Here is a 26,402-nt window from a genome sequence, read left to right as displayed (position 1 = left end):
ATCGCTTAGAGCAAGCATGTCAAACTCGCAGCCAGCGGGCCACATGCCTCATTTATTTGGCCCGTGTTAGCCTTTGAGTTTGACATGCTTGGCTTAGAGGGTGTTTAAACACAGACCGCTGGACCCAATCACGAGTTTCTGATTCCGTAGGTCTGGGGTGGGACTGGTGAGTGGCATTTCTTAGAAGGTCCCAGGTGATCCCTATGATGCTGGTCTGGGGTGTGCTCTGAGATCTAGAATCTGGAGCAATTAATTCTCAACAGCAGGTTGTCTTGACTTAAGGGAAGAGGGCGTGCTACTGGGCAGGTAGTGGTCAGAGGCCACAGGTGCTGCTGACCATCCTGCAATGCACAGGGCAGGCCCTACGACAAAGGGTGAGCTGCTCCTGAATGTCAGCGGTGCTGCTGCTGAGAAACCCTGATCTAGATCGTGAGGAAAAGAAGCCTTGAGGATGAGAAATCGCAGGACAGGTGCTCACTGTGTGTCTGTTTAATTCATTGACACCTTCACCCAAATATCTGCCCCAACTACCCTTTTTGCTTTCTCCAAAAAGCCATGGGTTTTCTTTTAGATGTTTATCCTCCTGATCTTCTCACAGGGGTTTGAAGGACTGGCAGACAACTGCCAAATACTTGGGAATAATGAGGTGTTAAATAACATGGTCCCTGAGCTTGGGTGCTCTAGTTACATCAGCTTAAGTAAAGGCTGAAGAGAAGAGAATTCGTGAAGAATAGATGAAATCAACTGAATGTCTTAGGAATAGTAAGCTGACATTTTTAGAACCATTAATCTACTGAAAATCATATAATTTAATTTTTCCTTCCTTAAGCCACAGTCAGCATCTGAAACTTACTCTAATAAAATAATTACAGGCCTTTCAGATATCAACTTTAATATTTCAATTATTACATTTTTCACTGGAAAGATCCCTATATAGGGCCTCCCTTTACAACTGTTCCATTCTGGGTTCAGATCCTAATACTGGCAAGGTCTCTATACACCCATGCTCAGTCTCAGATGCCCACTCTGATTATCTTAGTCATTGGCTACTAAATGTATTTATACTCAAGCACCCTAAATTAAAAATGCATGCATTTCTGCATATACTGTCTACCAACTAAAAAAATAAGTTACCAGGACTGTCAGTAAAGACCAAGCAAAATCAAGCGGTGAACTAAAAATGGGAATTACAATACCCATGGTATATCCTCATTGCTCAGAGGAAATCACAGGGAATGCACCAAATAGGCACCTCATACTGTGCATAACAAGTACCTCAAAAATGTGGTTTCTGCTGCCTCCCTTTTTCCAAGTTTTTTTCTGGCCCTCTAGAGTTCTATATCCTGAGAGAGTATTAATGAAAAATGTTTGGGTTTTCTTAATGACATTAAGGAGAACCTATCATGACTCGGAAAAGATGACAAAATAGTTTTGATAAATGTAGGTGGGGCCAATTGAACCCTGCAAGGCAGGTAGGTATCTTACTCGCGAGTCTCTCAACATGTTAACTTGGAGTAAAAGAATTCCGGCAGAATTCCATTATTGAAAGATGCATAAAATAGAATGCCGCACATATAAATGAGTGAAGAAGATGCTAAATAGCTCAGGTGATGTTCTATTTGTTACTCCCCTGGTCTCCAATTCAGAGGAAAACAGTGTCCAAAATATTGGTCAAAGAACAATATTAGAGTCTCAGGTTAGCTCTAATTTGGTGGACTTCATTGAAGGGAACCCCTAAGTAGAACTGAAGAGAGCCCTCCCTCCCCCCACAAAAAAAGTGTTCTTCCTAAGGCTGAAAGCGCACAGGCAGCTCACTCTACCTGACTCTTCCCCGTGCCCGCATTTCCAACCACGAAGACGGAGTGCCGCACGGCCAACAGTTCCTCCAGCTGGACCACCTGCAGACCAAACAGCCATCACTGGTTTCCTTTCAGGAGTTTGTGGTTAAAAACAAACAAAAAACTACCCATTTTTACCCAATTCTTTCCTTACAATCGAAGCCAGTCCCCACTGACAACATTATACAGGCTGGGGCAAAAGCAGGTTTACAGCTGTGAGTACACAAGACACAGAGTTTATTCTTGTATTAATTGTTATTAATGACTGTATTATTTCTCCATTGGAACACCGCTGCTCAGTGAATCCCTGACACAGGCAGAGGGAAGTACAGTGGGACTGGGACATGGCAGGGGCTGCTTACAAACTCAGTGACTTCATGATCCTGAACAAAACAGTGCCCAGCCAATCATCATCTGCCTCTGAGTAATGACTTATATCCTTTAAAGCAGCGGTGTGGAACCTTGTAAGTAACCATCTGGGTATTTATAACATCATTCACGGGCCATACAAAATCATTAACTTGAAAATTAGCCTGCTATATTTGGTCAAACTCACCCCTAATGCCTTGGCAGGGCCAGACCAAATGATTTCCGGAGCCTTATACGGCCTGTGGGTCTGATGTTCCCCACCCCTGCTCTACTAGTAAAACATCTAAAACAGACACTCTATGTATTTTAACATCCATGTACTCACTATACCCAACTTGAGCACACCCATGCACATGCCTTTAATAAGTCAGAGGGTGTCATACATGTAGAAATATCTCCCCATTAAAACACGTACTTACGGTTTTACTCCCAATTTTCTCCAAACTGGAGAGAAAAGAGCAAAATTGGTTTTTGATGCATGCCACCAAGAAGGAGCAAGTAGTTTTATAAACGCATAAAAAGCCTGCTTACATTTAAAACCAAGACTTAATCATACGTGTGTTTTCATCTTCTTAGAGGCCGGGACTACAAACTAGTTATATTCACTTTAGTAAAGATTGCCATATTAGAATGCCTTACAGTGTATGGTAAGGTCATATTGAGGTTAGTGTAACAAGTAAATCGAAGTCTTGGTTCAGTGTCACTTAACCACGGGGTTGTCACCACACATCCCAGGGGCTCCAGGACAAGCAAAGGCTCCTGTACTTTGAGGATGAAGCTCTCCTCGGGCTGCAGGCGGAGCTCCAGGGTGGACTGCCTGACCATCTGCTCCAAGTGCGGCGCCCTCCTCCGGGGCACGTCCAGGGCTGGAAACAGGTCGCCAACCAGGCCCAGAAACACGGGCATGTCGTCGGTCACTATTTTAGGCACATTGAAGTCCCTTAATGCTCTCATGAGGACCTAGAGAAGAGAATAGAAGACACTTTATTTAAGAAGCCAATGCAATGTCTAACAAACACCTACAGCTAAAGATGTTGTTGCTGCAAGGTCACATGTCAGAACGTGAGAAGGCTCTGCCGATACCGTGGACAACCTCCGACAACAGTCATCAAGGAGGCTCTGTTCCATCCCTACCAGTGATCTGCTCTGATCCTGAGAAAGGGCCTGGGCCCTTCTCTCCTTAACCCTCAAACTCCAGCATATAAATGAACCAGGCCCATCAGATCATTTTCCTCAAAGTGCCCAGAGAACCCCAGAAGAATAAACTCAGCCATTTTCAGTTTGGGCTTTTGTTCTGTACTTGCTGAGAACCAAAGAGGGATTTCGATTTTCAAAGCAGTTAACTTGAACATCGGGATGATTTGTACAGAAAGAGGCAAGCATTTTAACAACAATAGCATAGCAAGAGAATAAAGGAAAGAAAATCCTAACCCCATCATGAACTGTGACTGAGAGAAGAGAGAGGTTGAAAAAAAAAGAATGCAGAAAAATCACATCATAAATATCCTTTCACATTAAAAAAAAAAAAAAAACCCTCATAGGATAGATCTACTTTTTCAACTTCTCATTTACTGTAAGTAATCAGAGTGCTGAATATCCATGATCTCACTTCTTATTTAATACAGAAAAATGGATATGTGGCTGTAATTGTTTCTTCCTGGGAGAGACAATGCCCTAGCAGCTCCAAATAACCAACGAAGCATTGCTCTGATGTCAGGGGATCAACCTTCCTGCTCCATTCTTCACGTCCATCTTGTATCCTATGAGATGGACATACCTTCTCCCATTAGATTATGTCTTTACTGACTTTTTCAGGATTAATACCTCTGGATTAATCAGATTTTCTAAATGTTCCTCAGAGGAAAACAAACAGCGATTACTGGAATATTTGATTATGACCGCCAAAATATTATTTGTAGCTGACATTTCAAAAGCACTTATACAATCACATTTTCTTTCCTACACTCCCATCCTTTAGTCAAGAATACTTGTGATCTTTATTATAACATCAGAAATGCCAGTCCTCGAAATGTCCTCCATTAAAAATACATGCTATGTTTTTAAAGGTCATGCTATGCGTGACCCACCACCCAGTGACACCCTGTCATTGTATGAAGCCATTTGGCTATACACTCCACAAAATCACATTGGCATTGCATCACCTGATCTTCGGGTCTATTTTTATCTCCTCGTTTCAGGGAGCCAGCAACAACCAAGACAGATTTAACAGCACGAAGTCCCCAATCATAATGATCCTAAAATCAAAACACAGGCAAATGTTCTCAGAAACTGTACGAGGGGGTAAGATTCTTGTTCCAGAAGTAAAGGCTGAAAGCTAAAAGGGTTCAGGTAAGTACATGCTTTGACCACGTGAAGTGCTATTTCCCCCTTCTTTCCAATTGTGAAAATCATGTCCCTTCAGCTTCTTCCCGCTTCTTTCACCTGACTCTCTGCCTCTGTCAGCAACTTTTGTCTTCCCACAGCATTTCGTGGCCGCATTTGCCCGAGGCTCCATCCACCTCCCTTGCTCTTCTCTCAAAAGACCTGCTAACTCAGGAGTTCACCCACTTCCATTTTCACCTCCATCCACAGGCGCATGTGCCCAAGTTGTGCAGAGACAGCCTTGCTAGTCCCTCCCCCCACCCCAGCCCGAGGTCTCGGACTGCCCTCCTTATTCTACCTCTTCATCTCTCCAATGCTCCGGCCCTTATGTTGGCACTTAACACAGTCAAAACGGACTCAATAAAATCCCGTTATAAACCAGTACCGCTTACTCCCAAGGAAGATTCTTCTCACAGGCTCTGAGCTTCTGGAGAACAGAGCCTGTGTTTTGTTCGCTTTTGTCTTCTAGGTCCTGGCACGGTGCCCTGCACAGGGCAGGTGCTCAGGAAAGGTAAGTGAATGAGCTGATTATCCAGAACCGGCCTTCTGCCTCCCCCCCACCATCCACACAGTAGCAACACTCCTCTCACGTCTCTCAGCTGTGCCTGTGCGGAACTCAACCCCTCCAAGTCTCAGGGTCACCATCTGTAAAAAGGCAGATGAAAGTATCTACCCACTTTACAAGGTGTGGTCAAGTAAAACGAGTCAGTGCTGTGTGGTCAGTGAAACAGTATATACAGGTATAAGAACAAGCCCTTCAATCCACTAGTGGGGAATGAAGTCAGGTTAGTGGGGTCTTGGCCATCAATTCTGTCAGTTATAAAACAGAATGGAATGAAGACTATCAGAGTGCACTGCAGATAACAAAGGCAAGAAGTGTCTGGTGAAAATTTTTGTTTCAGTTGTGCACACATGTGAGTATGCCAAGCCTCAACTGAAAAAGCATTCTTTACTGTGGGCCCTGGTAAAAATCGTTTGAAAGCTACTGATGGAGAAGTAGACTGAGGCTTGAGGAGGGAAGGAGATGGGGGAAGAAGCAGAGTTTGGAGGCCAGGGAGATTGGGGCAGGAGCTGTCACTGAAGCAACAATATTAATGAAGAGGATATAGGAGAAATTAAGCACATAAAGATTTAGTGGCTCTCCTAAACATGTAAGCCTTACAAGCAACTGCTAACAAAATCTTCACCATTGTCCTTATGTGTTTTTGTTGGGTGGTGTTTTTTTTTGTCAAAAAATGTTCACTGGTTCTTTTCCAATCCATCCCTCCAGCTTAAAAATTATCAGTGAACTGAGCTCCTAACTCAGCACTTCTGTCCTGGCCAGATTTGCCTGCCTCATCTCACCCACAACATTTCTCTGCAATGGGAAACTCTCTCCTTGCCTGTTCTGCCTCTCCTCCCATCATCTTCCTCTTCTAAGTGGCTGGAGGTGTCCTAGAAAGGATTAGAAAGAACTAAATTCAAATCCTGCTCCCACCACTTGTTGGTTGTGGACTTTGGAGAGGTTATTTTACTCCATTTCCTCGTCTGTAAAATAGAACGAATAATGCCAAATTCACAAACCTCTTGTAAAGATCTAAAAAGCTAACACATGCTAACTATTCAATAAACATTAGTTCTTTTCTTCCTTGAAACTATGATAATCTTTTCACTCTCCACGGTATTCCAATTTTTATTTCATGTAAATTGAGTCTCTCCTATGGAAGTTCTTTGAAGTCATAAAGCTGAGTGTTTGTTTCATTTTTTTCTGAGTCTCAGCCTCTTCATTATCATAAAAAAGGAAGTATATTATCTTGTATACAGTAGATGCTCACTAAATATTTAAATATCACTACTAGACATGAATATGGTTGCAACGCCATGCTTCCCGAGGTCAATGACATTTTTTCTTCTGAGTGTTTCCCATTATAAAATTAAAATAGACTCACTGAACAAAAAGATGTTACAAGTAAGAATAAGGAGGAAAATAAAAAATACCACAATCTTACCATCCAGAGACAAATGTTAAGAACCACAGATATTTTCCAGTCACTTTATATGTATATGAAACACATAGTATAATATAAAATACATGCAAACTATATATTATATCTACAGTTTGATATGCTGGAGGGTCTTTTTCGCATATAGCATTGCCATGAACATTGGTCTATTTTATTAAATTTAATACAATTTCCCCCCAGAATGTAAACTAACAGTTATTAAAATGACAACATGAATTTCTCGGATTCTAAATTTCACCAATACATTTATCCTGGAATGGCTTTGAAATAATGTCACCAGGAATTAATGAAAGGTCAAAGGGCCAAAGTCAAATGGGGCCCAAGAGCTGAGTTTAAAAATAATGATGCTGAAATGTGTTATCTTTGTGACATATCAGCAACTTCAGTGAAACGGCAAGAAGTTGATGACTAGAGACTAGAAAATACTTAAGTTTGACCCATTTCAAAGACTGGGGTATTGTAGAGCAAAAGTTAAAAAAAAAAAAAAAGCAAGCTCTACTCTCAGATAAAGGAGTACCAGCAAATGAGAAAATGTCAATGGAACATTTCCTGAGGAGTTCTCCAGAAAATCAGGTTTACCTGACTCCCATGGACAAGAATATTCTCACCAACCAAGGGAGACATCACCAACATCCATTTATAATCATAACAGTGGTCAAGTTTAAAGAAAATCACATAGCTCAGTGGCAAAAGCTTTATTAGCTACAAATTAAATACGAGACTTACATCGTCTCAAGTTTAATTTCGGAGAAAACATTAAGAATTGTAAAATACAGATTTTCAAAATTTTACAGAAAATATAAACGTATTTCTAAATGTCTAACTAATTTGAATGATAAATGACACAGCGTCTGTGTTTCAAAAGCTGTTTCAAGGGGATGTAAAAGCCCAGAAAAAGTAACACAAGGCTCTTCACCTGCTTGGAGAGGAGCTCCCTGCAGAGCGTGTACAACGTGATGAACTTGCGGGCTAACGTGCGTGCATCCACGAAACCTTCAGCGACTAACATGATTTCACAGATCAGCTCAATGTCGGGGGCCACCATGGCACAGGGTCTGCGAAGTAAATACGAAATTTAGTTTTTAAATGTGGTAAGATAGTAAGTACAAATTGTTGAATCAAGTGGTTAATTTGTACCAACATTCTAAACCACTCGCAAGCAGGTCACAATTACCTCTGTCAATCACAGCTAACAAGACCCTTCACTTCAACTAAATAAATAAATATATATATATATATATATTAGTTACTGGATACATAGAAAAAGATGCAGTCTGAAAATGGCAGAAGCACAGGTGTAGTGTTTGCCGATTTGCTTGGAATAAATTCAAGAAGAAATAAAAAATCTGAATAATTCCATATCTATTAAAGAAACTGAATTTATCACTAAAAAGATTCTCACATAGAAAAATCTAGGTCTAGATGGCTTCACTGATTTTAAGTCTATTCCATATATAAGAGGTAAACAATACCAATCCTATAAAAAACTCTTAATAACAAATAGAGAAGATGGGAACATTAGCCAATTCATTGCAGGAGGTCACCATTACTCTGATGCCAAAACCAGATGAAGATATTACAAGAAAAGACACTAAAGACCAATATCCAACATGGCATAGATTTTTAAATCTTTAACAAAATAGTAGCATATTTAATCCATCAATCTGTATAAAAATAATATCTCCTGACCAAGTGAAGTTTATCACAAGAATTAATATTGACCTGCTTAGCATTTGAAAAAATCAATATAATTCAGCACATTAACAGAAAAAAGAAAACCTGTATGAAAACTACAAAACGAAACTTCTAGAAAAACACACAGTTGGAAATTTTTGCAACCTGGGACTAACCAAACTTTCCTATGAGAGGAAAATTATAAAACAACCTGATAAATATTTCATTGAATTTAAAACTTCTATCTTTGATGAACACCACTAAGAAAATGAAAATGTGAGCTACAAATTGAGAGAAAGACATCTGCAATATATGTATTTAATAAAGAAATTGTACCCAGAACACAGCACTTCCCAAAAGATGGCAAGGGAATGGCCAGTTCCATGGAAAGATGTACAACAGCATTAGCCATCGTGGAAACGCAAGCAAAGCCCACAATGGCAAACCACCACATATCCTTCAGACTGACTGAAACCCAAAATCCTGACAACACCAAGTTTTGACAAGAATGTAGAACAAATGTAAAATGCTACCACCATCTTGGAAACCAGATCGGCAAATTCTAATAAAGTTAACATACATTTGCCATGTGACTTAGCTATTCAATGCACAGACCTTTGCCCAGAAGAAAACTTATGTTCACACAAAGATTGTACAAGGAAGTTCACAGCAGTTTTATTCAAAATAGTCCCAAACTAGAAACAACCCAAATGTCGATCAAGTGGTGACTGGGTAAATAAATTGTAGTACGTGCATACAGGAGAATACTCATCAGCAACAGAAAGGACCAAACTATTGGTACGCTCTAACTTGGAAGAATCCCAACACCATGACGTTCAAGGAAAGAATACAACACAAATAGGTACATGCTGTATGGTTTCATTGACATGAAGTCTAGGAAAGACAGGTTGAACCCAAAGTCACAGAAAGCACATCAGTGGTGTGGGGAAGAACCTCTAAGGGCACGAGCGAACTTCAGGTGGTTGGAAACATTCCATTTCTTGATTGTGGTGGTGTTTCTGCCAACTATACACTTAAATTGGAGCATTTCACTGTATGGAATTATACCTGAATGAACTTGGTTTAAAATATGAGGTAACTGGTTCAAAGGCAATAGCACAGGCTCTCTGAGAGACTGCGAAGAGGTGTATCCACTGGCAAGTATTTTTGGAAAGGAGGTCATCAATAGGCCTTATAATCATTCACCAAGGAATTCTATGCATTGCAATCTATTCCGGGTGATAGTCAGAAATGAGGATAACTCTTTATGTGAAGAGAGGTTTATAGCCTGTTATTTTAGGATCGTAAAAAACTGAAGAAAAAAAAAAAAACCCACAAACCCTGTATGTCCAGGGGATGGTTAAGAAAAGTCTGAACAAACCAGGAGAGAGACTGTGTTGGAGCTACATAAAATGGCCTTTCCAGAGCATATTCAATACTATGAAAAACTACTTGTGTCAAAATGTTAAGAACTAAATAAAAATTATGTCTAACCTACTATCTTCACTCCATAAAATACAAATTATAAGAGAGAGTAGAAAAAAAATATCACCATCATTATTTCTGGGTAGTGAAGCTGTAATTTTTTTATTCTTTTCTGTATTTTCCAAATAGTCTATCACTTGTGAAAATTATGTTTATAATAAAAATATCACTACGCAAAATCTAGTATTAAATGTTCAAATGTACCATGACTTTTAAGGAATGATTTTGGGTCCGGTTTCGTATATCAAAAGCGTTCATTTTTCATGGAGAAAGTTCTCTCCATAAAGTGATCCCTAAGAGGGAACAAGGGGCTTTCCACAGTCTCAAGTAAAAAATACATCACTGAACAGTGCAAACCAGCAACGTTAGGTGGCATGAGAGCTCCAGATGCTAAACCGCAAAGCGTAACACTTGCCTGAAAAGAGCTTTGAGATTTTCCGGCAATTCGGCTCGACCAGCATATCCCGGGTTCATGGTAATAAATATTCCAACTGATGGCTTCAGTGTGATAGCTTCCCCGAGAAATACAAATCTGCCGTAAGAAGAATGTTGATGAAATTAAACGTGTTCACTGAATATGAATGCACATTGACAAATGCAAACCACTGGCAAATGCAAACATTATTAGGAAGCTGTTTATTCTGTGTAATTTTCTTTAAAATTCACCAGCATACATATTTTGAATATGCTCTGAAGCATGTTTATTAAAAATGCACTCCATCTCCCCCAAAGGAACCACAGATCTGGGAAGCATTCTTTCCTATTTTAGCATAGCCATACAAAGCTAGAATGTAAAAATGAGGACTTGACTACTTTCACAGTTAATAAAAGGTGAGGCCATTTTTGCCTTCCAATGTGGGCTGCAATTCTTTGAATGAGATACTGCACAGATAGAAGATGCCCGTGTTAAGAGAAGAAAGGAGCTTCTTGCTCAGTCATTATTTTGTCTATTTGCTCGTCCTCCCTCTCCTTTCTTCTCTCCCTCCATTCCTCCCTCCTTCCCTTTTACAACAAATACCCATTGACAACCACAGAGAGGTAGAACAGTGACAGCTAGCTCTGGAGCCAGACTGTGAGCATTCAGAGACCAACTATATCACTTTAAGCATGTTCCAATTCCCTCATCTAATTTAAAAAAAAGAAATAATAATATTCCCCACCTCCTTGGATTATATGAGGATTAAGAGATGATGGATATAAGTGGCTAAGAGCACAGTGCCTAGGACATGGTACATACTCAACAGATGGTAGCTCTGGCTACTGCTGTTATCACTGGAAGGCAGGAGAAGCAGTGAAAGATTTTCAGCAGGATTTGCAAGGGTCCAGAGGCTGCTGAGGGCCAGGGCAATGGAATGGCAAAGGGCTAGAAGAGTCAAATTGAAGGATAAGTAGAAGGGAACTCTCACATGAAGTAAATGAGACAAGGTATAAGGCTGTTCTTGTTGAGAGAGGGGAGGACTAGAGTAGTTAAGGAGCCAGGCCTACAATATAGAATGAGGAGGGAAAAGAGTCACAATTTTTAGGACTATGAGCTTCTTAGGTACTTGGAAAATTAAGAGAAGGTAGATTATGGATAGCCAAGGTAAGAACGGAGAAATCTTTATTCCTAGAATATCGGACATAGGGCCGGGAGGGCTTCTTGCAGAGAGGTGGCTAAAGAGTGCAGGAATACCCACAAGTCACAGGTATGGACTCGAGAGAGTAGGGCCAGCAAGATGCTGAAGACTCTTGGGGAAGGCTTGGTCCCAATCCTCAGTGTCAACAGACCTTAGCAGAACACATGAAATCACAAAGGAGCCAGCCATCTCCAGATGGACTAGCACGAAGATGGACAGGTACAACGCATATATACGCAGACATGGAGACACGGGAGGCTATCAAGAGGAATGGGGCAGTGTTCAGAAATCCTCGCATGCGTCACTTATATAAATCTCCATAAGGAAAGATGGCTTCCAATGACATCTGGGTTATATCAAATAATAAGACTTTAACTAAAAGTTCAATCAAACTGACAGGGAATAAGAAGCAAGAACCTAACTTCTCTCACATGGCATTTGAGTAGGGGCCAGTAAGGCATAGGAATCTGGTATCTCAGAGCCACATGGTGGAGGGCCTGGGGCGTGTTCTAGAAGGTGGAAGTATGCAGCTGTAATTATGATACTAACTGGAAACTTCACATTAGGTTCACAGGTTTAAGGGGCTAGATCATCTTTCCCTGATGGGGAGATTGCAATGTTCCTAGCTGAGCAAAATACCCTAAAACATAGGGGGTGAATGGGCAGGTCAGATAAATGAGATTTACATTATTAACTGTATACCAAAAATGTTACAACGAAAACCACAACTGCGTACTATAATTATTTCTCAAATTAAGCCATCAAATCAACTCCTGTTGTCTTTTATCTCTTGGGATGTGGCATCCTGTTAAGAAGTGGTTAGGTTCTGGGTATATTTGCAAAGTTTGTGGTCCAAGTCACTGGAAGAAAATGAGGCTATAATCTACTGGGATGGGACAACTAACAAAGCAGGTGTTGGTGGAAAGACCAGAATTTCTACTTTGAATATATTAAAGATGAGAGGACTATGAGACATCAAATGGAGTCTTGAGATGCCCCGACAGTCATTGCCTATGTAAGTCTAGATGTCAGAGAAACGAGGTCTGGGCAGCTGGTAGCCAGCAGCATACAGGTGGTATTGAAGGTCATGTGACTGGATGAAATCACCAAGGGAAGAAGCATATATATAGAGAGAGAGTGAAGTCTAAAGATTGGGGCCAGTGGCACCCTGAACTAATAGGTCATGAAATAACAGTATTAAAAAGTAGCTATCACTGATACTTACTCCAAGTAAGCATTTATCCAAGTACTTTACATTTAATCATCACAGTAACCTATCAGGCAGAGTACTATACTTTCCCCCATTTTATAGGTGAGAAGTAACAGCCTTGAGGATGGGAAGACTGGTATCCTGAAACTCATGTGAAGAAAATGTGTCCCCAGAAGGGAGGGACCCAGTAAGACGCTGCCCGGAGGCCAAGATCAGGATTGAGAACCGATCACCGAATGTAGCATTCCAGAGTGTGTTTATTTTTTAAGTGATTAAAATAATATACCTTTGCTGTATTCATTGCTTAAAAACAACTAATTAAAATATGGCAGGGTATTCTAAATAATTCAAAAGTAACCAGTATCTCTTGTTTTCTCCATTTCACGAGACAGTGAAGGTGAAGTTCACTGCATCACTCCATGTTTACTGCATTACTACGTGTGACAACAGAACAAAAGCCCTGTGCCCTCACCTCTTCCTCCTGTTTCTGATGGCATCGTGTATCATTTTCACTTGTACGGCCACCACAGACAGAACTTCCACAGAAATCCGGTTGAACTCATCGAAGCAGCCCCAAGCTCCCGTCTGCACCAGTCCCTTGTAGATATTTCCTATGGACTAAAATGATGGAGCGAGGCATGAAGAATTCAACAGAGGGGTCACTGGAGCTATTGTTTCGAATCATTTCGAAGCAGGAACAATGTTAGAATACATCATCGCGTAACTAACTTACTTTGTAGTCCATTTGCTCTGAGCAGTTGAACACATAAACCATCATGCCAAGGGCACGTCCAAGGTCTTTGGTGGTTTCGGTTTTCCCTGTACCCGCGGGGCCAGCGGGAGCCCCACTCATGGTTAGGCGAAGTGACTGAGTTAGAGTAATGTAACACCTTTCAGCAACAGAAAACACATATTATAGTCTAGTAGGAGATTTCTACAAAACATTCAGGGCAATCCAATTTGCTCTAAAGTTGAAGAAGTCAACATCTAGAATGGGGTAGTAGCACACAATATTGATATGCCTTTGATTTGTTTGTGGCAATAATACAAGTCAGGATAATATTTCATATTCACTTTCTTTTAGGTTGGTTGTTGAACGATAATAGAGAAAAATGTATTGCTTTATCTGTTTGTCTCATTTCCTAAGAGCTATGTACTTGAATACAAATACCACCTGATTTGTAATGCTACAGACTTTCTGATATTTCTAGGTAAAAATACTATTAATATGGAAAACTATTGTTTTGTAAACAATAGTTTGAGATGAATTAAACATTGATGAATTAAACATTGACATCATTAAACTACTTCATGAATACACTGAAATGTGTAAATATATATATATATATATAAATACATAGTCTGCAAATAATATATACATACTTCAAAGTATAAAGGAAATATATACAAAGACAAATTATTATATTAAAATGTATTTTAGGAATTCAGTTTAAATATGTTGCTATACACATTTAGATTATAATACTTCTTTTTGCAGGAAAGATTCAGCAGTTCTTACACTGAGAAAAATTACGCAAAGGCAGAGTTTAATATTTGTAAAAGGAAAACCCCACAAATAGCAAGTGCCTTACATGGGTTTTCAGGAGATTTAGGAATTATTTTTGTCTTAGTACAGACAGAAGATCTAGTGGAAAGACATATACTGGGGGGTCAGAAGACCAGGGACTAGTGTCTACATTGCCAATAAGCAGAATCTTACCTAAGTTTTTTTGACATCAACATGCCTCCCTTTTCTCCTCCATAAAATGAGGTTTGTTGTCGGAAGAAATTAAGAAAGCCAAAGGTAAATGCCTTGAAAGATTCAAAGTACTATGCAAAGGGAAACAATTCCTCATGAAAATGTGCTTCTAACTGAAGTCAACCTTCACTATGTTACTTAACTCATTCGTTTACACATTGCCTTGCTATTGTTTCCCAATATGTTCAATATTTTCTCTCATTCCTTCCTTTTCAATCTCACACATTTTTACCCAGGCTAGGGGACTTTTAAGGCTTGTTCCCCCCCACTCCAGCTCAAACGTATTGTTACCTGTCAGTTAGAGGAGTGATCACTAGTCGAGGGCTGTTTCCTAAATATTCATAGAAGTATTGGAACTGGGCATCACAGATATGAACAAAACAGTGTTTCCGGGAGTCCTCCCACTGGTGACGAAGTTGAGACAGCCAAGCAAAAGCTTGGGGACTGACAACCTAAAAACATATGTGATCATTCCACGTAAGACACAAATAGCTTTGAGGCATCAAGCTTAGTTTATTAGTCTAATCAACCCTATTGATTCCATTTTATTTCTAAAAACCTCACAAAAGGGAAATCTCTTGCATGCTACTGCAAACTGTAATTGCATGCAGATGGCTGAATACTTAATAAGAAATGTGTGTGTAATTAAAGTTGTCATTTTGAGAAGGCCTTTATTTTAAAACAATATCAATTTTTTCAAGCAATGTTTTTCCCCTTCTCATGAGTCACCCCAGGACATTTGATCACTTTTGTAACTTTATACTAAAATCAGGTGAAAAAATACAGTCTCTACTAAAACAACACAGAATCCATAATTTCTGAAAGTCAGAGGTAAACGATACTTTCAACTGCCCATTCTAAAACCAGCCAGATTTATTAGAGGATTCCCACTTCATTTTTTATTAAGTCAAATAACAGTATCTTTTTTCATTGCTATTCTTTACTATCTTACTCAATCTATCCATTCTTCTTCCAGTGTGAAAATATAATTCCAGTCTCTTTCAAATGTGACCCTAGGATCTTTTTGGAATCACTTTATGTTACCAAAATTGTCTATTAATTTGTCTGATATCTACATAAGTCTCAACATTGTCTACTTATGTGTGTCAGATGATCAGAAATTAGGCAAAGTCTGTATCTCTTTTAATACAAAATAAAGGACATATTTTAAATCATAATTTATCCTTCTGCAAGCAAATCAGCACTGATAAAACATAATAAAATATGTAAGAAGGTGCAAGGTCATACTCAGAGTGTAGTTAACAATGGTTCATTATCAAACTGAGAATACACGGTAAGTGGTGTTTCACAAGGATCAGTTTCAGATTAGCAATTAAAGAACATTATTCACTAATGGTCCTGAGCCTGGATCAAGAAGTATTTTCAAGTTTATGGCTCACACCAAAGAAGCATTTTTTGCACTTTGTGGAGAAAACAAAAATTCACTTGGATTTTAATAACTTGAGAAAGAACTACAAAAACAACAGAAACCATTTCACTATACATGCATTCAAATTGTGAAAGGAATTGTCTTGAGTCCACCACCACTCCCCCCAAAACAAAAGGGGTTTGGAGGAAGTAGGTGATGGGCATGATATACCAATGCTGTCCAGTAGACAAGCATACCTGACATTTATATTTTGGAAAAGGCGTGAGAAAATTATTTCACATTAAAAAATGCCAATATCTAAGAGACACACAGATTTTTTTAAAGGGATAAAAAGATTATCTACTCTCAAAGGTTTAGAAAATAATTGCTTTAAAGAAAGTCACTTAGCCTTGAAAGAAAAAGACAAGGTGTGACCAACATTTCTCTTTCTTCAAAAGGAAAATAATCGAAGGCATGCAGGAATGGTTTCAATGACACAAATCGTATTGCTACTGGCTGGGTGAGCCCCCGAGGGGATCATCACCAGCCAATGGACCGGGGCGATTGGATGCAGAGAAGCTGGAGACAGAGGTGAACATGGGGATTTCTCAGGCTTCTCCATCCTGGGTTAATCTTTTGGATGATCTGGATCAGAGGCTCCTGACTTGCCAAAACCCTTCAGGGATGAAATCCCTATGAACAACTTGCCTTCTGAGAAACGAGCTTTGCCACCACATCCCTGGCATGAACGTCTATGGTGCAAATCGTCATGACCTTCTGCCTGTCTCCAGGGAGCAGCTCTCCCAGCAGAAGTGCAATCAGTGCATTCAACTGAGAAATCTAGAAGGGAATTTTTAAAAAGAAGGTAAGGGTTACAAATACAGAACCTAACAGCCCAACAGTCTTCATATTTGTAGAGCCTGTTCGTTTATAAAACAATTTCAAGTGTCCTCTCAGCTGGCCCTCAAGCATCCCAGGGTAGGGGGTAGAAGATGAAGGGAGGGATGTTATTAAGTTAATTAATTTAAATAATATGAATATCATTGCCTCCTCTGAGCTGGGACTGTGGACAAAGCGAGAGGCAGAAGGTCTCCTGGATGCACTGAATGGACTTCACTCCAGGGATGATGTCATGCAGCCCACAACTGCTGGATGGAAATGGCTACAAATTCTCAAAGGCCAATTTGAGGTAAAGTTTACGAAAGTATAGGAAGAGATAAATATCAAGTGTTTTGTTGTTTGTTTGGGGGGTGGTTCTTGGGTAGGAGATAGTAATGATGACTAAGGAAACATTTGAAATGTAGAGCTTAATTCTTCTTATTCGCATCCCTATTCTTGTTTAGGTCCGTCAATTTCTCAGATCAGCATGTTTCAAACTGGTCTCTTCACAGAATGGAATGGAATGACATGGAAGAGAAAATGTGGTATTACAGTAAGAATAACAGTTTTGTGACACTTCACTTTCAGACTTTTGAGTGTATACATGTATAAACTTGGTCTGATATGAAATATTTCTTATTAATTGTGGTCAGAAAGGTTTGAAAGATACTCTTATAGGTGCTCATTTTGTTAGCAAACTTATTTACCCACAACATTCTTGTCTAACTCAAGGTTTATTAGCAAAAAAAGAAAGTCTGTTTTATTCCTGGGTAGCATATTGTGAAACAATACTGTCTCCTTTCCTCTTTTGCTCTGTAAAGGGCAGCCCATTACAAAGTGTTAGCTCCTGAGAGAGTTGGTAACGGGCAAGTATGACCTATCACAGAGACTCTCAAACCCTCATAGCCTACTGTCAAAAACACGGTCCCTATGGGCAGCGGTTCTCAACCTGTGGGTCGCGACCCCTTTGGCGGTCGAACAACCCTTTCACAGGGGTCGCCTAAGACCATCCTGCATATCAAATATTTACATTACGATTCATAATAGTAGTAACATTACAGTTAGGAAGTAGCAACGAAAATAATTTTATGGTTGGGTCACAACATGAGGAACTGTATTTAAAGAGCCAGAAGATTGAGAACCACTGCCTACGGGGCTATTATCACATCCCAGAAAACACCAGTCACCCTGAGACCGCTGTGCGGCTGAACTGGAGAAGACTCTGTCACGCTAGACAGAATGGAGAGAGCAGGCAGGGAGACCAAAACCACAACACGTTCCATTTACATTAAATGAGAATGTACAATGTGCCTGGCACTGACTGAGCGTATAGCCTGTATCATCTCATTTAAATCTTCACAACAATCTACTAGCATCCTAATTCTGCAGGTGAGGAAACCGAGTCACAGACACAGTAACCACACTCCCCGATCAGGGGAGGGGGAACCCAAACCTAGACAGCCTGACTTCAGAGCCTGTGCTCTCACTGGCCCCATCACAGAGATGCCCTCACCAGCACCTTCAAGCTAGGAAACTGGCTGTGCGAACAGCATCCCCGGGAGACAGGACATCAAACACAACAGGAAGTTGGTTCAAAGGAATAAAAAAAATAAGCACTTCAGGTATTCCGAATATACAACAGCCTATAAGCATTCATCTGCTTTCAGTATCTTACATCTATAAAATGTAGTTGTGTTGTAACAAAAACAAAGGTGGTCATTATTCCATGTTTGTCATGTTCAATGTTCATCATTCCCCTAGGTTTCAAGGTCCATGAAGATAAGGTCTGTCTTGCTCATTGCTTTGTCCCCAGAGCCACCGACGAGCTAGCTGTCAAATAGGAGGTGCTCAATGAGTGTTTCCCGAAATAGATAAATGAATGCACCAGGCACACGTAAGTTCCTCAAGGAAATTTACACAGACGATGGTTAGAAAAGAGGTGTTTGGCTTTGGATATTTTCTCATCTGGGTCCAGATATCCAGTCTTTAAGTCTCAAATCTTAAGCCAGGACCAGTATTTGGATAAAAAGAGTTGGTTGCAACAACAGTAATACCTTATACCTTGTAAGAACATTTACAAGCTCAAGTGCTTTCATATGGATTGTCTTGTCCGAGCCTCCCTACAACTTGTGATTTCTCCATTATCGATTCACTTTGTTTTTTCCTAAAAGTTCAGTCAAGTGGAAGATGATTAAAAATACAGCTCATCAACATTATCTGTACAGCATCATATGTTGGGGATCTCATGTTGTCTTTCAAGATGACAGCTACTCCAATGATGCTCTTTTGTAAGTAATAAAATTCTGTATCCACAAAAATAAATAATTATAAAATGCCTATATCATTTGGGCTGCAATTACTATATGATCACACTATAACTGCATGCAAGTTTATGATCTGACACATAAGCCATCCCCTGGCAGCTTTCACAATATATATATACTCTATCATGTAATCAGCCCGTATTCTTGCTCTTAATCAAAGCAGTGCCACGTGATTTTCTAGTGGATTAAAGAAGTTAGCCTTAAGTCAAATATCTAACAAGCTCCCTGAAACCCCTGTGGCTATTTTCCTGGTACACCTTGGTCTTTAGCTTATTCATGAGCACAACGCCTTCCCTGACCTCCCACCACCCTTTGCCTATCTCGTACCCACCCAATGGTACTGGCCTTCTCTTTGTTCCTCCGTCATGGCTGCCCAAGGCCACAGAAACTGTTTCATTTGCCTGGAGTCCTTTTCACTCTGATCTTTGTACGGTTGGCTTCCTTCCATCATTCAAGTCTTAGCTCAGATTTGCCTCCTTCGATGGGCCTTCCCTGGCCATCCTATTTATATGACTCCCTACCCAATTATTCCACATGTTTCTATTGTGTTTCTTCATGGTACTTACTAGTGTGCTATCATTCACTTACTTATTTCTCTGTTTATTGTTTCTCTCCTCCACTTGATGATATGTTCAAAGGAGCCAGGCCCTAAGCTGCCTTATTTGGTACTACATTCCCAGACTTAACACAGTGCCCAGCATAAAGCATGTGCTCAGTAAACACTCATCATATGAATGAAGGAAGAAATGAATGGATGACAGCAACAGTACAGACCAGGACAACATTTTCTTCTTTTACTCAATCATTCATATAAGACAAAAGTGGTTACTATTTCCAGAGCGTACAGGCCAATGAAGAATGCAGACAAATAATTGCACTTGTTTTGCTGGAGCGAGAACAAAGTACTATGAGAACACACAGAAACAGGGCCTTGCCTAATCCAGGGCTGGGAAGGACATTTTGGAGGAAAGGGTATGTATTGCTAAGACCTAGAGAATGCGTATAATTTAGGTTAGAGAGAACGTAGGGCTGGCCACCCACAGAAAGCAGCCTGTGGGAAGGTCCAGGATATAGCAGGTGACCTTGCCTGGGAACTGGGAGACGTCTGGAATGGTGACAGAGGAAGGGAAACAGGGATTAGTACATAAGTGCTGAGCGGGAAGCCAGGGCCCAAACTTGCAGGGCTCGGCCAGCTTAGAGAAGAGGCTGATGAGATGTTGCTGAAGGGTTTGGGCAGTGGAGTGATCATTAGATCTGTGTTTTCAAAAGATATCTTTGCCTGTCACATGAAGAACTGGAGGAAAACAAGACTGGAAAAAGAGACGGGAGAGGAGGATGCTCCAGTTCTCCAGGTGAGAAAAAAGTGGCTGGGCCTGGGATACTAACAAAGCGGTGGGGGAAAGAGTGAGAATAGAGGTATTCAGGGCAAGTGAAGAGAGCTGGTGGCTGACTGGCAATTGGCTGGAAGAAAAGCGAAAGGGCATTCTAGTGTGAGAAGCCCGTGAAGAGTGGTGGTATGCTTTTCTGAACGCGGGAACATCGGAGAAGCAGGAAGAACATTTCCCGTGCAGCTGCGGAATCGCTGGAATTTCACCAGCATCGGGCATGGCAGGCTTCCCAGTCCAGGCCACCCAGGCCACTGTGGCATGCAGCTAGAAGGGGCCCCTCTGTACACATATTAAATCTCACTCAGCAAATCAGTGTGACTGCTAAGTGCTGTGGGGGTCAGCTCCCAAAGCCCTCAATCCCTTCCCCACTGGACATAACACAAAAATAATGTTCCTCTTGTTTCAAAACAATAACCTTTAATCCCGATGTTTCAGTGTCAGCAATATCAGGAACAATGGACTTTTGTTTCCACCAGCCAGAACGCAGGAAACGGCGAGAGAGACCAGGCTCCGTACTCGTCCCTACCACCAGGGCATGTGCCGTGGAATCCCAGTTGGCTACCTTCCTTTCCCCTGGTCATGTCCCACTCCTCCTTTGGTCCTGTTGCTAACACCCCAGCACCGTACTGAGCAATGGATGTCAGAGACTGTGAGCATAATCACCTCAGCCCTGACACTAATGGAAAAGACTGTAGTGCTTCCCCATGAAGCGTGATTTGCTCTGCTGGTTTCCGAAAGACATTCTTCAAGTTCGGGAGTTTTTTCAAATGCTTATATTAGGAAAGAAAAATGTGTAAAATCAGTCATCTAAGCTCACACCTTAAGAAATTTAGGAAAAAAAGGAGATTAAACTCTAAGTAATCAAGATAAAACAGAAATCAGCAAAATATAAAACTCACAATGGAAAAAGTCAAAGATTAGTTCTTAGAAAATACAAATAGGATGGATAAACACCTGGAGAGCACAATGAAGAACAAAACAAAACAAGAGGAAACACAACTCAACACCACCAGGAGTAGGAGGAGGACAGTTTGCCAAGGACAATGTCAAGATACCCATGTCGACTCAGCTTGACAACTTAGGTCGGGGGTGGACAAACGTTCTCTCTAAAGAGCTGGACAGTAACTGCTTCCAGCTGTGCAGGCGACACGGGCTCCATTATGACTCCGCGTGGCTGGTGTTGTGTGAAGTAGCATGAAAGCAGCCAAAGACGTGGCCCATGGCCAGAGTTGGCCAGTGGGCTGTAATTTGCCAGCCCCTGACTTAAATGATATGGATAAATATCTTGGATAATACTGACACAAAGGGGAAAAAAGACAGAAAAAGGCTGCAAAGCAGCATATATGTAAAAGAAATCAATTTCTAATCCTAAAAAGTTCCTCACAGAAAACTCCAGGCCCAGATGGCAGCACCGGTGATTCTGACCATAAACTCTTTCATAAAGTAGATGAGGGTGTAATACTTTTCAATTCCTTTTAAGAGCAAAACCCTGACCCCCAAACCCAGTAAACATCCTATAAAAAAATAAAAGAAAACTGCAGGTAAGTGTTCCTTCTGAACAAAAATGCAGAATTCCTTGACAAAATACTAGCAAAGGGATTCCAGCAAAAAATACATACAAGTGAAGTTTATTTCAGAAGTGCAAAGTTGAATTCGCATTCAAAAACTCACCAAGTTCCAAGTCCTGCTACGCAGAGAAGCAATGGGAAATCTGGAAAGCATGCTGAGCTCTGCTGGCCCTGCCATTTTCGCTTACAAATTGTGCAACTTGGCAAAGTCACCTAATGTATCTGGATTCAGCCTTTATCCACGGAAAACAAGAAGAGCAGACAAACTAATATTTCTACCCCTTTCCAAGCCTGATATTCTCTTAATCTATAAACCAAAAGAAAGACCATAACTCTGACCTGTTCCACAGCTAAGAGCACACCTTAGACAGGGGGCTTAAGGAGAGGTCATACAGAATGAGATGAATAACATGGAATTCAAAATAGACTATTTTCAGCCTGGCTGGAGTGGCTCAGTTGGCTGAGCATCGTCCTATGCACTGAAAGGTTGCCGGTTCGATTCCCAGTCAGGGCATGTCCAGAAGGCAACCGATTGATGTTTCTCTCTCTCTCTCTCTGCCCCCTTCCTCTCTCTGAATGTGTGCTCAGGTGAGGATTAAAAAAATAAAAATAGACTATTTTTCAAAGTTGCTCATCTGTGATTTATAATGAACAGAAAACCATAATACATGAAAACATCTGTCTTTGTTGAATAGTCACCCACCCCTCTTAGTCACGCACATATTCTCTAATAAACACACGGTCAGCAAGATGGAGTCTGACAGGGAAGGAAAGAAATAGGCACAGATCCAGGAGTGACTGAGAGATTAGAGTCTTGGGGAATCATGGACGTGATGGATATTTTTTAAACCCATGTAGAAAACCAGAAGAATAACACCAAAGGAGAAAATAAAAAGTTAAACAACTCATTGCTAAAAATCTTCCTAGTACACTGCCATGCATACAGAAGACACTCCATGAATGGGGAATGAATGAATGAAGCTTACCTCCCTCTTCAAGTTCCTTTAAATCTCGACATCACTTATCTGTAAAATACCTGCTTTTTGTGGAAATCCTTCAGGGCCGTCTCATAGCCTTCCTCCAGCCTGCGGAAGGCTATCCCCACATCCGTGGTCCACCAGATCTGTGAGCCAGTTAGCGCGACTTGAGCCGGGAAATCGAAGAGCCACAGTTCCCTCGGTTTCTCCTCATAGGCCGAGATGGCCTCTGTGATAGAATGTCGCACTGTGTCCTGCATGGTCTGTTCAAGCTGCAGAAGCCACGTTTCCACCTTTCGGAGCAAAGCGAAATGTTACAGCACAGGCTTGACTAGGGGAGAGGTTACCTATTGGGCTCGAGGGCCATGCAGAGAGAGAGGACTCGGCTAGATTCAGTTTAAACCCTTGGAGAAAACAAGAAAGGTAACTCAAAGGAGAAGACAAATGGCTAATTGAAGTGTTTTTCCTACATGAACCGGCTATTCCTGGAGACACTACTCGTTTTATTTCACCTCCCAGCTGGCTAATAACCTTCCAAACCCTACAGGGGGTGTTTGTGATTATTCATTTTTTTTCAGATTCAAAGACAAGGAGACTAAGGTCCCTCTGGTGACACACAGTGTTTTGGGAAACCAAACATCACAGCCCTCTATAGAGTAATGTGCTAGAATAATAATCTAGAGCTTTGGGGATATAAGAAATGGATTTTTTAAAACATACCTTTGGATAATTTTTAAAAGCACTGAAAATTCTTCTCTAAGATTATCATAGTTCTTAGTATTGAGACAAGGTGTTTTCAGCAAGTGTCTTAATTATATTCCCTACTGGTTCTCTTCACACTTGTCAAAAATTAGACAGCAGGAGAGTATGAGAGATAGGACAACTGCTGACTTGTGAAAATTAATCTTTCTTTTTAAAATTCATGTTTATTTTCCTCCCACAAATATATCTCAGCCAGTTTCCATCCTATTTAAATATGCTGTTATAGTTCTCCATATATGTTTCCATGGGGTGATATTAAATAACAAGAAGGATACATAGACTACTTGCAAGTAACTGACCACATCCGTAAAAAAGGACTATAAACCCCAAGAACCACATGGGGTGCCGAAGATGCTGGAACTGACTTCCCCCTGCCTCTGTGAAGATGGCAGCAGCATTCATTCCAGAACCTCTTTCTCCGGAGAACTGGGAAGGAGTGGCGTGCGGTTTATGTGCTGACAGCCTTCCCTACTGAAAGAGAAAGGAAGCCCGCCCTGGAAATGGCCCCAACCTCCCAAGAGCCTTCTCCTCTGACTTCAGGGCTGGGCTTTGTTCACGTGCCTGAGCCCAGGGTATCTGATCTAATTGCTGCTTTAGTCCCTAAGCTCAACTCTTCAGGTCACCAAGCAACCAGTTCCTTCAGTGAATCAGTCACCATCTGAGCATCTCCCAGATACTCAGGCATCCATGTCCTCAATATGGCCACCTGCTCTCAAGCACTTTCTAGTCCATTTGGGAAGACCAAACGCATATATAAGTTGATCTATCAGCTCATGTTCAGATGATTACACCAACAGTGGCAACGTAGTCTGATTGGAGAAGTGAGCTCTGATGAGGTCCTTGCTTGACCCTTCCCCTTTTCGGTATTTCATCAGTTTCTGCCTAACCCTCTCTAACAACAATCACCACTTCCCACTGTTCCACTGATGATGTGTATATTCATTTCTTCCATGAGACTAACAGCTCCTCAAGAAACGGGGGCCTTGTCTTATTCATTTCTGGATCTCCAAAAGGCTAACCCAGCTTCTGCCACATAGCAGGCATTCAACCAACACTAGTCAAATAAATTATAAATAGTGTAAATTGGGAAGAACCAATCATAAAAGTGCAGTGGGAAAAAAGACCTAAAGTAACAGCATCTTTTTTATAAAATAAAGGCAGTTAGAGGGTGAATGTGGTGTGTGTTGGAAAGTATCTAGCTCACGTTGCTTATACAGAATAAATTGGAACGCTGTGAAAACTCCCAACACCAAGGGTTCCCGCTAGTGACAGCCTCATCTGTCAAAGGACTGTCCTCCTTCTGGGCCCGATGCCAGTCGGCTAGCAGTCTGCTGGGGATGGAGCAGACAGCAACACACTTTTGTCAAGATAGTTTATGGTGACTTTTTCTAATCATTGTAATAATATCCTAAAGAGCCCAAGAGATCAAAAAATATATTTAATCAAAGTATTCCACCATCTGCTTCCTCTTCATTTGGCAGGATTTTTCTGGTACAATATTAAAAAGCAACAGAGAGAAATAAAGAAAACCTGTTTAAAAAAAAAAATGGCCATCACATTTCTGCAAGGGACACTTGAAGGAACCCCGACTCAACCCAAATGGTTCTGTAATAGAGGCTACTGCTCAGCTACTCCGTGGATTAACCCAAGCTATTCAAGCATCACCATAAAAATGCAATTCCTCTAAATTATCTAAAAACACCATGAGCTCTCCCATTACTCATAATGAGCCTTGCAGATCATCATTGAGAATATCTTTGAGGTATGTAGCTGTGACAGAAGAGAATATGCCACCTTAAATTGTCTGTGCACGTGGTCATCAGCTTGGTTGACTCGATCCACTTAATTTATGAGCAGCCACTGACAATATTCACATCAGAATCCTGAACCACAAGCCTCTTTAAAACATGCTTTACTGCGAGGCACTGCTCCACCCTCACCCCTATACTCTCTGAGCCATGGTGACAACCATACGTTGTGTGGGAGGCACTGTCACTGGGCGGCATTGCTTCCAATTTGGGGATCCACACATTCCACCTGTGATAGTCCCTCCTGTCTAGTTCAATGGCTAGCATCTCTGAGACCCTGCGGGTGCTGCAGCTGAATGAGCAGAACCTGGGGAGCATGGCAGAGGAGCCCTCTGCCACTCTGGACACAGATGCACAGGAAGCTCTGAGCACAAAACCAACTGGGCCCTGATCTGACATGGGCTCATTTTTTTCTTGTTCAACTCATCCCTTAAAAATTACCCCAGAAACCCTCCTCCAGCACAGAAAAGGTCATAAGCAAATCTTACGTGGCCTCTGCATTCACACAAGGCTTGGAATGGGACATATTCCTTTTCTTTGCTGAACATGCCAATGGCTCTGTGGGCACAAACATCCTGGTCGTCGGCAAACTGCAGGTCTGCGATGCTGTCGAAGAGTTTGGCCAGGTGACGTGTCACCTAAGACAAGGTGATTAGGAAAGATAAGAGCTCTTCTTACTGGAGATCTGTTCTGGCCATCTAGTGATGATGCCATAGGGAGTCACAAAACTATAGAGTTGCAGTGTTGTCTCCAAATGGTTTTCTTCAAAATAAGAATCACTTTTAAACTCCAGAGTTTGAAGCAGCCTGGGTAGAGAAGTGGCCAGGCTCTCTGGTCACATCAGCAGGGTTGGGAGGTGAGTGCTTACCATACAGTTTCCTATTTTCTAGATTGGAGACTGGCCAACTTCTCCATATTGGTCATATTCCTATAGTTATCATCCTGCTAAGAATGTGTGGTCAAGCTTTTAAAATTCAGACGTATTATTACA

The 26,402-nt window shown here is 41.1% G+C and overlaps 1 protein-coding gene across 1 annotated transcript in view; it reads right to left on the bottom strand.

Annotated features, from left to right (window-relative positions):
* DNAH11 (dynein axonemal heavy chain 11) overlaps positions 1-26,402 on the bottom strand; it is a 192,560-nt gene that overhangs the window by 112,826 nt on the left and 53,332 nt on the right. Inside the window, exons 29-39 of the mRNA XM_070424420.1 lie at positions 25,900-26,049; positions 22,901-23,134; positions 16,414-16,545; positions 14,628-14,788; positions 13,311-13,467; positions 13,050-13,195; positions 10,167-10,283; positions 7,509-7,647; positions 4,370-4,462; positions 2,973-3,167; positions 1,821-1,898 (exon numbers count right to left, since the gene is read on the bottom strand). Of these exons, the coding sequence (XP_070280521.1) occupies positions 1,821-1,898; positions 2,973-3,167; positions 4,370-4,462; positions 7,509-7,647; positions 10,167-10,283; positions 13,050-13,195; positions 13,311-13,467; positions 14,628-14,788; positions 16,414-16,545; positions 22,901-23,134; positions 25,900-26,049 (1,602 nt within the window). The remainder of the gene's footprint in view (positions 1-1,820; positions 1,899-2,972; positions 3,168-4,369; positions 4,463-7,508; positions 7,648-10,166; positions 10,284-13,049; positions 13,196-13,310; positions 13,468-14,627; positions 14,789-16,413; positions 16,546-22,900; positions 23,135-25,899; positions 26,050-26,402) is intronic.

Source organism: Myotis yumanensis, unplaced genomic scaffold (genome assembly GCF_028538775.1).
Source record: "Myotis yumanensis isolate MYYU_CA2020_CCGP unplaced genomic scaffold, mMyoYum1.0.hap1 SCAF_9, whole genome shotgun sequence".
Taxonomy (NCBI): Eukaryota; Metazoa; Chordata; class Mammalia; order Chiroptera; family Vespertilionidae; genus Myotis; species Myotis yumanensis.
This window is presented reverse-complemented; position numbering and strand designations above follow the sequence as displayed.